This window comes from Chrysemys picta, chromosome 1, assembly GCF_011386835.1.
Source record: "Chrysemys picta bellii isolate R12L10 chromosome 1, ASM1138683v2, whole genome shotgun sequence".
NCBI lineage: Eukaryota > Metazoa > Chordata > Testudines > Emydidae > Chrysemys > Chrysemys picta.
Window position 1 is genome coordinate 219,819,113 of NC_088791.1, and position 13,233 is coordinate 219,832,345.

General features: G+C 40.8%; 1 protein-coding gene across 4 annotated transcripts in view; it reads right to left on the reverse strand.

The window, feature by feature from the left end:
• Positions 1-3,454: 3,454 nt before the first annotated feature.
• Positions 3,455-13,233, reverse strand: part of MOSPD2 (motile sperm domain containing 2) — a 62,316-nt gene continuing 52,537 nt past the window's right edge. For all 4 annotated transcript variants that reach the window (XM_005287804.4, XM_005287805.5, XM_065580519.1 and 1 more), the window contains 3 exons: positions 10,187-10,316; positions 6,715-6,817; positions 3,455-5,842 (listed from right to left, as the gene is read on the reverse strand). In XM_005287804.4, coding sequence (XP_005287861.1) covers positions 5,696-5,842; positions 6,715-6,817; positions 10,187-10,316 — 380 coding nt within the window. In that variant the 3' untranslated portion in view covers positions 3,455-5,695. The remainder of the gene's footprint in view (positions 5,843-6,714; positions 6,818-10,186; positions 10,317-13,233) is intronic.

The following is a 13,233-nucleotide window of genomic DNA, read 5'->3' on the forward strand; positions in this document are numbered from 1 at the left end:
CGAAAACTAATCTCCTTCCTCCAGTAAGGGACGTACTGTTGCCATAGTCATCATCCTAGGCTTTTGAGGCTTCACGTCCTTGTTTAAATATCTTAGATCTAAGATAGAAGGACAGAGGATGTAAGACTTTGACACCAGGAAACAGTTTGAGTAAAACCTCTTGCACCCATGTGAGGGGAAGGGACTGTTTCTATTGCTCCTAGCTGGAGGAGAGGGCGTCCAACTGTTGTCTTAACATAAGCTTTTGAAAAGGGTCCCTGAAGAGGGACAGGGAATGGAGGTGGAAGGGAAGGAGCAATGTAAAATGGATGGTATAGCCTGATGTTATGACCTCCATGACCCACTTGTCCCCAAGCTTGCTGGAAACCAAAAGGGTGGTCCACAAAGGGGGAGTTGGGTCAATGGGCGCAACTATAACTCCAGAGGTCTGGGAGGATTCAAACTCTTGACCAACCTATCAAAACTGCTGCTTGGATGAGGCCTGGGTGGCCGAGCAGCTCTTTTTCTCTGGAATCTGTCTCTCTTTCTGGGGGGGTTCACAGGATCTATGGAATCCAGAAAACTGAGCAGAACATGACCTCTGGGCAGTCTGTGATCTATTAAAACTCTTCTTATTTGTAGATGTATATATACACTCAGGAATTGTAAAGTAGCTCTCGAGTCCTTCAGTATGTGCAGGGACACTTCATGGTTTCCTAAAAGAGTTTATGACAGTCAAAGAGGAGGTCCCCCACAGTGTTCTGTGCCTCATTCGGAAACCCTAAGAGCTGGAGTCATGATGTCCAATGCCTATCGTTGTGGAGATGGATCTGGCAGCAGTGTCCGCAGCATCTAAGGATGCTTGAAGAGCAGTTCTGGCTATTAATTGGCCCTCAGAGACCACAGACTGCAACTGCTGCAATTGATACTGCTGGAACTTGTGGCAATTGTTCAATAAAGGTCACAGGCCTGTTATAATTGGTGAGGTTGTATTTAGCCATGATTGCCTGCTAATTTGCAATAAAAAATTGCAGGGTTGCTGATGAATAGGACTTCCACCCATAGGAGATCCAGCCTTTTCTAGTCCTTATGGTAAGGGATAAACCTAGAAAAATGCTGTCTACCCCATTCACTTACTGCATGCACCACCAATGGAGTTAGGTAGGAGATAGGAAAACAAAGTCAGAATCTTTAGGGGGGAACATTGTACTTTTTATTCACCCTTTTACGGGGTGGGGGGTGGCAGAATAGTGGTAGGTGTTTGCCACACCATTTTAGCCTCACTGATAGGGAGCACCACTTTGGAGAGTGTTGCTGACTGCAAGATATCCAGCACTTTGTATTGTGGAACCTTGACCTTTTTGAAGGGATCTGAAGAATGGCAGCTATCCTAATGAGGTCTTGAAATTGTCTGAAGTTGTCAGCAATGGAAGGTGATGGAGGCATAACCGCCTCATCCGCCAACAAAGACGACTTGGAGTTTCATCCGCCTAGCCTCCTGCTCCTCAACGGTCTCCTGTGAGGAGGCTGGTTGGCGAGGTGAAGGTTGCATAACCCTGGTCTCCCTGTAAGACACTACCAGTGATTTGGTAAATTGCTGTCAATTTACAGCAAGTAGAGGTGGCATACAGCATTGGCTCCACCACCCTTGGTGACCAGTATAATGCTCCCTGTTGACAAGCTGAAAAGGTATTTCTGAAGGGATATGTTGGGGAACCCCACCATTTAGAAGTTTCCTTCTTCACATCATCCTATGGTGGGAGGGCACCCATTGAAAATGGTGCAGAGTCCTGCAGTGCCGGAGGATAGTAGCCTGGACACAGGGTCTCAGTACTGAAAGCCACACTGTACCCATAAAAAAAGCAAAGACTCCAGTTCATCCGATACCAAAACGTCCTTAGAGTATAGGATTCATGCGGTATGAGAAAGGATCCAGCATTAACGTGGTAGCCGAGACCATGGTCACCGAAGTTGATGGTAAAGATGATTATGGCAACACCGCAGTTAAAGATGGGCGTCGTCATTTGTTTGATGCCAAATGCACCAGTACGGGTGGCTGGATAGACTGCATCAATGTCAATGGCTGGGATAAGGGTTGCAATAGTATGGAAGGCTGGTTCTATATCCATGGCTGGGACAAACTCAATAGTGCCCTATGACTACTGTTCTTACTGACAGAGCATACTGGGGCCCTATTGAAGGGATGTCTCTTTTCTTCAGAGCTCTGGGGCTTCACAGCCTAGCTCGTACCAGTGGAGGAGTCCTTGGTCTCAACAGTACTGTCAGAGACCATAGACTTGGCTGGGGACCTGATCTTTTTTGGAGCTGGTTCCCCGGAGTGAGTCCACACTCCTCTTTTTGAGAGTCTTCCCAGAAGCCTCCAAAATTTTCCCTTCCTTACAGGAAGCATGCCCCAAGGTAGGAGGGACGCTGGATCTGTCTGGGGCCAGAAGTAGTGTGTGTGTAGGGGAGAGGGTCTCCTGACCTGGTTCTGGTCACAGGGAGCATTTCATCGCGAACAGTCTTTAATTGATGTCCCTGTTCTTCCTTCCCCTAGAATTGAGGGTCAAGCAGAAGTTTCACTTCTGGGAGACGTGGGACTCCTCCAAGCAATGGACATGCTTAGAATGGCTGTCGCTTACAGGAATAGCCTCTTGGCAGGAGAGGCAGCGTTTGAAGCCTGGCAAGCCAGGCATGCTCTGCCATGAAAACGAGTCTCCCAGATGGAAAAGGGAGAGGAGAACAAACTAATCCCTCAACACGTATAAAAACTAATTAACTATAACTACGCAAACTACGACCAACTACTAGACTAAGTAGCTTAACACTAGGGGAAAATTAGAAAGGCTGAGGCATGCTCAAGGCAGACACGTTAAGTCTCCATCTCAGGTCGAGGCAGTTGAGATGGAAGTGAGGGCAGATTACCCGTGCACCCCTATATAGCCTTGGTGTCTGGCATGAGGAGGCATAGGGAACATGCACGGGCCAAACAGACACTTCTAGCTGAAAGTTTCCAATCAAGGCTCAAGAGGCACAGGTGTGCCTGAAGTGGATCACCCATAGGGACACTACTCAAAGAAGAATTGTATGTTGCGTGATCATCGAAATGTAGGACACTAAGGGACCTTCAGAGGTCCTCAAGTCCAGCCCCTTGCACTGAGGAAGTACCAAATAAACCTAGCCCCAAAAGTGAAATTATTCTGTGGTTCATTATGATCTTTGGATTACATTTATATCTTCATATGCTATATGGTACTGAAATTCTAGTTAGGTTTAACAAGACTGTGTGCGTGGTGTGTGTACATTACAAACAAACACACACACACACGGTAAACCTAGTACCTAGAGGCCATTGCTAGGTTGGTGTCCCATTGTGCTAGGAACTGTACCCTAAAAGGACAAACTCCTACCGCAAAACCCACAGATTTTTAACTCGACAATCAATTTTTTAAGACTCTGAACAGTAAATGCCACATTTTTTCCTTATATTTCACAAGTGCATTTATTCCTCTAAAACATATTAAAATAGAAAACATGTTCATCTGATCAATTATACAAAGTAAATACTAACATAGTATTAAAAATACTGAAAATATATGAAAGCACCAGAACATTAGAATATTTATATTGGCAAAGATTCTAAGAATATATTTCTTGCAATTTTACAATAAAGTGCTACTATATCCAGTCAAAATTAGTGATAAGCATTTTATAAACAGTTAGTAAAACTTGTCTCTAATTTACAAATTACTGAATGTTACCAGAACTCTAGATTATTTTTCCAGAGGATGTTCCATTAAATGCTTTGTTGACAGTGAAATATTTGGAATGTGAAGTACAGGAAAATAATTTAAACAATATGGCTAATGGTAACCTATGTTTGAATGTATTAAATATTATAGAAAATAAAAGAACAGCAGAAAGCAAGCTGAACAAAACCCAGAATAATGAAAAATTAAGAGAGCATTGTGATAAAATTACATGAAGTATGAGTTAATTCAGTATAGCTCACCAAGTACAAAGGTATTCCTGCAAAAGCTTTCCTTTTATATAGTAAATTTTCAGTAACCTTATTGGATTGATATTCTGCTTCATCAGAATTAGTCTATTAGTTCACTACCTACAATTTTGTAGAATAAAATACTGATCAAATTTTTTTAAACAATTTTCTTTTACTTTATGTCAATGATGCCACACCTATAATCATTAAAGAGACACTGACACCCAGTTTGTCCTGTTTTTCCCCCTTAAATTTGTTTTTTTTTTGCGGGGGGAAGAGTACATTCAAAATATAACATGAACTCTGCAATGATCTTTTCTAATCAATTAAAAAAAATCAAAGTCATCGGCCCAGCACTAATGAAGAGACTTATCCGGACAAGCCAATTTGTGGTGAAAACAAGGACCAGATTTCAGTTTTAAGCATTTATTATAAATGGTCAGTTAAAAAAAAAAAAAGGGGAGGGCTTAAAAATTTATGAAAGATACCATGTCTCCTTTTAGGCTTTTAATTTTTAGATCATTTCAATATAAATATTTACAGAAATGAGTACAAAGAATATTTGCTAGAATAAATTCTCACTCATTTTATATAACATTCCTAAAATGCTTTCAAAGCAGCAGCAGATACTGTATTTTTCATAGTCCATCTAATATACCCAATCTTTTCCTGATCTGGCTTGTTTCTTCCAAATATTCCATGCATGATTGAATGATTGCACCTCTGTCAGAAATGTTTCTTACATTGATTTTTAGCTTTTATATGAATCATGCAGTTGACTATTGCTGACCTACTTAACAGCATGTTGCTTTGGACTTTGTATAAAGAGTTCCTTCCACAACAATGTGAAATTAGTAAACATTAAAGAAAGAAAATTTAATAAAACAAAATATCTATAATTAATTAGACAGCGTCTCAACAAAAGTATTTTTATCAAATGTCTTCAGAATTATGGCAGGCATTTTTTCTGGGGAATACGGCTACAAACTGATGTACTGTGTATACTGTTTGGCATGAAATATTTATACAATAATTTTACATTCCAAAAAAACCAAAAATAAAGACTTAACCATGATAAGGATGCTGTTCTTGAATTTCAAAAAGAACGACCATCTAATTACTGTGTACTATAGGTTCAGGTCTCCCTATTTTCATACACACTATGTACATACACACATCATGTAAGAAAAATCTAACCTGTACTCTGTAACAATTTTAATTCTAGAAAAAAAAAAAAAGAAAAAAAAAAGAAAAAAAAGGTTTTTTTAAAATAAATTTAAGCAGCCTGCTTGCACCTTTTAGTATACCCTGTATGCATGAGCATGAATGAAACTAAAAAGGTGACATTTAAAGTAGTTCAACCAAAAAGAGAAAAATAATGTATTCTATGTAGTTTTAAGTTACGGTATATTGTTACATTTACTCATCTTTTCTGTTTGGTAATATTCAATAACTTGTCCAGTAAACATAGCTCCTAGCTCTTTTAATATCCTCTTTTTCCTGTACTGTAAATGTCAAGACAGTTTCAGTAAATTTCTGAGCTCGTTGGTCTTTCGTTTCTTCTTTTAACAGCAAATAGTATGACTCAACGTTGTACTTCACAGTACAGACCTCTCTCATTTTTGGTAGTTTCAGGGTTTAATGGAGCAGCATTGGATTCTCTCTCTTTTCAAACTGATTAACACAGCCAGCACGTGTAGTGCAAAGCATTGCTGTTTAGCATCTCTGAGTGTACAACAGGAAGAAGCAAAAGGTAGCAATAGCAACTAAGAACAATGCTAATACAACTATTAGCTGCTGGAACCAGACACAGCGATCAATCTGCTCTTGAAGTCTTCTATTAACCTGTAATAACTGAGTTAGCTGAAAAGAAAAATAGGTTATATGATATTAAACAGCTTTTTAATGAATGAACTCTCCTATCTCTAGTGATTTTAGCTGTAGGTAATTCTGAGAAGCAGTTACAATACTAAATTAGCCAACAGTATATTTTATACGATACACACAAAAAATCTTCAAGAATTCCTCTATCACAGTGTGCTCCCATAATTTGGATCACATCTGTAGAAGATATTATTTCAGAGGTATAAGCAATTCTATCTCGATCTATAGACTGATAGATAGATATGTCTATGTATGTATATAAAAAAATGACACTTTTCTACTAATCGACAGATAGGGACACTTAGCAATTCTACTACTTGAGGTATGTAAGGGTATGTCTACACTACCCGCCGGATCGGCGGGTAGCAATAAATCGATCCCCAATCACTCTGCCGTCGACTCCGGAACTCCACCATGGTGAGAGGCAGATGCAAAGTCGACGGGGGAGCAGTGGCCGTGGATTCCGCGCTACGAGGAAGTGAATTAAGTGATTCTAAGTCTATCTAAGATATGTCGACTTCAGCTACGTTATTCTCGTAGCTGAAGTTGCGTATCTTAGATTGATCTCCTCCCACCAGTGTAGACCAGGCCTAATACATATAAAAGGAATGAGAGTAGTGTGTTGGAAGTGGAAAATGTAGCAGAGTTAATATCAAGAATAATTAAAATAATTATGCCACTGTATTTGGTTTACAGTTACTCTGAAGCATTCAATTCCTCCATTGAAAATATTTTCAGTTTGAACTTGTTTTGTACTATTTCATTAAATCTTCTACTGCCATTTATAATGGCAAACTATTAATCTATAATTCTGTTCAATGACCATTTTGTAAGAAAGAATACTCTCTTACCTGTAAGTGTAAATCTTCATTGGTTTTTGTAGGAATATTAAATGAATTCTCTTTTAATGTCAGAGTAGAAGGCTTGCTACTTTCTACAACATGACATCTTAACCTGTGAAAAATTAAATGCAGTTTATCAATATTATTATAAAGTCTGTTGTTTTAACTAAAACAAAAAAAAACATTTAAAGGACAAAAATCCACACTATTCGTAACATATTACAGTTCAATTATTTTACCACAGAATGGTTCAATACAACATTCTTATCATAGATATGATTCTGACCCCAATGAAGTAGACAGGAGATGGATCATGCCCAAAATACCATGGTTACATTGTGACAGCTTTTGAAGTATGAAGGCACAACAGGAACAGAATAATCTCTTACAACAGTATCAGAGGGGTAATCGTGTTAGTCTGAATCTGTAAAAAGCAACAGAGGGTCCTGTGGACCAGACTCCAAAGAGAAACTGCTGAGCTCCAGTTCATTTGCAAATTTGACACCATCAGATCAGGATTAAACAAAGACTGTGAATGGCTTTCCAACTACAGAAGCAGTTTCTCCTCCCTTGGTGTTCACACCTCAACTGCTAGCAGAGCACCTCACCCTCCCTGATTGAACTAACCTCGTTATCTCCATACTGATTTATACCTGCCTCTAGAGATTTCCATTACTTGCATCTGAAGAAGTGAGGTTCTTACCCACGAAAGCTTATGCTCCCAATACTTCTGTTAGTCTTAAAGGTGCCACAGGACCCTCTGTTGCTTCTTACAACAGTGGTTCTCAATCTATTTACCATTGTTGGGTTGACCACATTTGCAACTCTTTATGTGTTATTTGGGCTGCAGCCACACAATTATTTATATATGCACACTACAGGTGTGGCCCTGAGGCTGTCACATGGACGGCAGCTGTATGCTGATTGGGCCGCAAGTTGCCCATAGGCCACAGGTTGAGAACCACTGCCTCAGAATATATCACTTACCTTTATGCTTTTAATCTTACTGTTACATACACTATATAGTATCAGAGGGGTAGCCGTGTTAGTCTGAATCTGTAAAAAGCAACAGAGGGTCCTGTGGCACCTTAGAGACTAACAGAAGTATTGGGAGCATAAGCTTTCGTGGGTAAGAACCTCACTTCTTCAGATGCAAGTTGCATCTGAAGAAGTGAGGTTCTTACCCACGAAAGCTTATGCTCCCAATACTTCTGTTAGTCTCTAAGGTGCCACAGGACCCTCTGTTGCTTTATACACTATATAGCTGATTATAACCCAAGATTCAATACCAAAGAAATTTTGTTTCATTTATGTTAAGTATAAAATATTCAGAGAAAGCAGAAACAGAATTTCAAAGCATGCCTAAATATACTTAGTTACCAGCTTCAAGACATCGTTTACAATAACAAGATTAGAAAAAAGTTACTTGAGAAAAAATAACCAGTGCATGCATTTAATGTCACACATGATATTGAAAATTAAAGCATTTTATAAAAACACAGCAGGAACCAATTTGGAAACATTTAAGCCCATTAGAGAAGAGATGGATGCATTTATTTTCTTGGGGGGGTGGGAGGGGGGAGATGAGCTTATCATGAGACTTTCAGTCTTCTTAAGTGAGAAGAATGGAAATACTAAAACTTTTGAGAGAAGAATAAAGCAGAATAAAAAGGACAGAATGCTTTGGAATAACTTGTTTTTGAAAAAACAAAATGCTAACTGGCTTCCTCTGGGAGAGGACTTAGCAAGATGGAGCTATTCATCTGGTCTATAAATATTCAAACAACAATGCATGACTTTAGGTGGGCAATAATGACATGCTCTACTGCACTTGATATAGGTTTCCTTGAAAACGAAAAGGTCAGCACTGTATAAATCTACATGCCACATTCCTGGATCAAGCACATTGCAGAACATCTTGCTTCCTGGTGCATTCATTTGTATTGGTTTATTAGTCAAGTATCCCTTGAAGGCAGTTGTGGCAGCTTTAATAAAGTCAAGCAATTTCTCACTATTGCTCAATGGCCTACCCTAACAAAATAACAGTGTCTAAACAAGAAAGCATTTATTTACATTTTACAAATTCGATGTGCAAATGCACACAGTTTACCTTTCCAGAATGTGTAAACAAAAATGATCTAAAAATTGTGTCATGTTTTCCTATATAGAACTTTATTATTTTCTTTGGGGATTTTGGAAGAATCTACCCTTACACGATTTGTATTTTGAAAAAAAGCAGCTAAAATGTGAGAAATAATCCCACAATTCCTTGAGAAGTGACACTGCTTTTATATTTTCCAGAAAGAATAAGTTTATTGAATGACATAGCAACAGAAAATTTACCTAATGGTTGCATTTACGAACTGCTTAATTATCATAAGATATTCTCTTATGAGAATCTATGTATCATTTTGAATTACATGGTTAGGTTCAACATTCACATCTCAAACATACATGAGCTGGAAAAACAGATTTAATTAAACACAAAGAAGCAATTTAGTAAAACATGAATTTCAGTAAAGAGAGGGGAAACATATAATGAAGAGAGATCTTAGTTTGTAATGCCCTAACAAACTTGCCAGTTTTATTGAAGCCAAGTGCTTCCATCCTCCAGACTTTACTTTAATTGCTGTTAACTTTTTCCAACATTCACACTGTAGCATGAAATTTTCCAGCTCTGTTTTCTACTAGAGAATTAATGTTATGAGATATGCTTTTTGTTGTCCTGGTGAAAACTGATTTGGATATAGCTAAATTCTGAAAGTTCTACGTGGAAGTGTATGTTATGTTACTCATAACATATTTTTTCAAAAATATGTAGAAGAGCAGTTGTTAGTAAAGGTAATTAAGGTGTGCATGAAATAAAGTGGAGTTCTGGAGAAGCTTTGCATCATGGATTAAGATATACGCTCAGTAAAGCGGGTCTGGTGGCTCTGCAGGAGACATTTCTACCAGTGCATGTCTGATGGGGGAAAAGAGCATTCTAGCGTTGGCTAGAAAATTTCTATATTACCTAATTCTTCTAACTATTTGCTTTTTAGAAAACACCTAAGAAATTATACCACCCTGCCCTCCCTCAAAAAAAAACCCAAAAACCCACTATCAAGAGAATGTTGAACTGCAGTTCTAATCTAAAAGGAGATTTTATAAAAATAGCACTTTCTTACTCAGCATATCTACTCTGTCTATGCAGTAACATCTGTTCACTTTTGTTACAAAAATAATTTGTCCTACTGCTGCGTATTCATGTTAACACTTAACAGTGTGAGAGTTCAGTTCTATTACAGTTTATGCATCAATAACAAACTAAGTCCCAATCAATTTTACCTGTAAAACCCACTGCAGGCAATGGGGATGAACAGGGGTCACCAAGAGCATAATTCAACTTGTAGAATCTTTAATACTGGTGATAATGCACAAATACAAGAAATTAGAATACAAAACCCACATAAGAAAGCCTTTAAGCCAACTATATGCTTACCTATGTTCCATCACTTTGTTTCTAGGGACTTCTTTCCAAAACTGAGCTAATTCTGGTACGCCTGCTCCAGAAGCCTGGTCCATTTCTGCTGCCATTATCAGGAAACGGTCCTGCAGGGAAGCGGCAAAACCTACCCTCAACCAAAAAATCCAAAACAATAAATTTAGCAGAGATTGTATGTATACACTAAAACACCACTTCTACCTCTCTAGGAAGGAAATTAAAAAGTAATGTTAGTTACTAAGGAAGATGTGAACTGTGCGGTTTAAGTAATTTTAACAGAACAGCACAAATTCTAGAAAGAGGTGGTTACTCACCTGTAACTGGAAGTTCTTCGAGATGTGTGGTTCCTGTGTGTATGTCACACACAAGTGTGCATGCTCGCCACGCACCTGAGTCCAGAAGTGTTTCTTAGCAGTGTCCATTGACCTGCATGTGCATAGGGAGTCTCCTAGTGGCTCCCAAGACGAGGGTATAATATGGAGTGCGGGTCGACGCCATTCCAGTTTCCCTTTTACCATTACAAAATCCAGTTCAAAGCAGAGGGGATGGAGGGAGGGCAGTGGACTACAGAGAGGGACCACACAACTCAAAGAACCTCCAGTTACAGATAAGTAACCGTCTCTTCTTTGAGTGATGGTCCTTAAGTGTATTCCACACGTGGGTGTCTTGCGAGCAATGATCAACACAGAGCTGGGTGTGAGGATACTAATGGCACTGCGGTCTGTAGTATGGCATTGCCCACGGCCATGTCTATCACTGCCACTTGTGTTATGGTGTAGTGTGCCGTGAAAGTGTGGACAGAACCCTACCTCACAGTTCGAGAGATGTCTTGCCAGGACACATTGCCAGTGAGGCTGAGAAGGCAACTTGCGCCCATGTAGAATGAACCACGACCCTGCCTGGAGGAGATAGCTGGAGTGTTTGTAGCATTTGAGGATGAGCTCCAAGACCCATTTGGAGATGGGCTGGGATGAGAGGGCTTGTGCCTTTGACCTTTTGGCAACGGCCACCAATAGTTTAAGTGATTTTTGAAATGGTCCAGTACTGTGGAGGGACACCAGTGTGCATCAGACATCAAGGGAGTGCGGGGCCTTGTCAGTGGGGAGGCGTGTGGCTTCGGGCAGAATACTGGCAAGTGGATGGACTGATTGAGGTGGCACTCAGATACCACTTTTAGAAGGAATTGGGGTGCAGCCGTAAGGACATCTTGTCCTTGTGGAATATCTTGTGTGTGTGTGTGTGGGGGGGGGTGTCTGCTATCATGGCTGCAAGCTCATTGACTTGTCTGGTCAGGTTATGGCTACCAAGAATGCCACTTTCATTGAGAAGTGGGAGAAAGAGTATGTGGCCATTGGTTCAAAGGGTGGCCTTGTGAGGGCAAAGAGAATGAGATTAAGGGCACATGAGGGTGTGGGCTTCAACACTAGTGGAAAGGTGCTGAATAATCCTTTCATGAAGTGGACAGTGATACAGTGCATAAACACAGAGGGATGAGTGGTGTTGGCATGCCGGTGAGTGTTCCAGATGTTTGGGTGTCCGGGTGACCGTTGGTACCATTGGATCCCGTTGGTGCCTGGCCTTGCCTTGCATATGGGGTATCTTGGGTGCTGATCCAGCCGGATCTACACATGACATCTTCCCCGACTCGGCTTGAGTTGGAAACACTGAGCTTGGGAGCAGTCCTTTGCAGAGACCTGGTTCTTGTGCTTGTCAGAGCTTTTTGCCCTTATATCAGGATTTGTCCTTAGCCTATGGAGCTCTGAGGCAGGCACTGTGGCTGGTGGGGGCACTCACTGCCGATGGTAGCCGCTGTACCAGGTGTGTGTGCGCGTGTGGGGGCCTCCAGGGCCGGGATCTCAGTGAGCCTGGGGCTGCATGGCCTCCTCCATAAGATATTCATAAGGTTCAGAAAAGGGCAACTAAAATGATTAAGGGTTTGGAATGGGTCCCATATGAGGAGTGATTAAAGAGGCTAGGACTCTTCAGGCAGCAGGTTTAAAACAAATAAAAGGAAGTTCTTCTTCACGCAGCGCACAGTCAACTTGTGGAACTCCTTACCTGAGGAGGTTGTGAAGGCTAGGACTATAACAGAGTTTAAAAGAGAACTGGATAAATTCATGGTGGTTAAGCCCATTAATGGCTATTAGCCAGGACAGGTAAGGAATGGTCCCCCTAACCTCTGTCTGTCAGAGGGTGGAGATGGATGGCAGGAGAGAGATCACTTGATCATTGCCTGTTAGGTTCGCTCCCTCTGGGGCACCTGGCATTGGCCATTGTCGGCAGACAGGATACTGGGCTAGATGGACCTTTGGTCTGACCCGGTAGGGCCTTTTTTATGTTCTTATATTTGCGGAGGCGGAGCTTGTGGGCTTCCTGGTCCTGGGCAGGAAGGACTTACAGACAGCACAGCATGCTACGGTGTGTGCCTCATCCAGGCAGTAGAGACTTGACACTCACACAGATGGAGTGTGGGTAGGAGACACAGTTTTTGAAGCCTGGGATCCTGGGGATAGTTCCCAAGGCAGGGTGGAGGGGGATACGGTTCCTAAACAGGGAAGAGAACTACTATATTAACTACACTACATAAGAACATAAGAATGGCCATACTGGGTCAGACCAAAGGTCCATCTAGCCCAGTATCCAGCCTTCCGACAGTGGCCAATGCCAGGTGCCCCAGAGGGAATGAACAGAACAGGTAATCATCAAGTGATCCATCCCCTGTCACCTATTCCCAGCTTCTGGCAAACAGACTAGGGACTCCATCCCTGCCCATCCTGGCTAATAACCATTGATGGACCTATCCTCCATGAATATATCTAGTTCTTTTTTGAACCCTGTTATAGTCTTGGCCTTCACAACATCCTCTGGCAAAGAGTTCCACAGGCTGACTGTATGTTGTGTGAAAAAATACTTCCTTTTGTTTGTTTTAAACCTGCTGCCTATTAATTTCATTTGGTGATCCCTAGTTCGTGTTATGAGAAGGAGTAAATAACACTTTCTTATTTACTTTCTCCACACCTCTCTCTGATTTTATAAACCTCAAT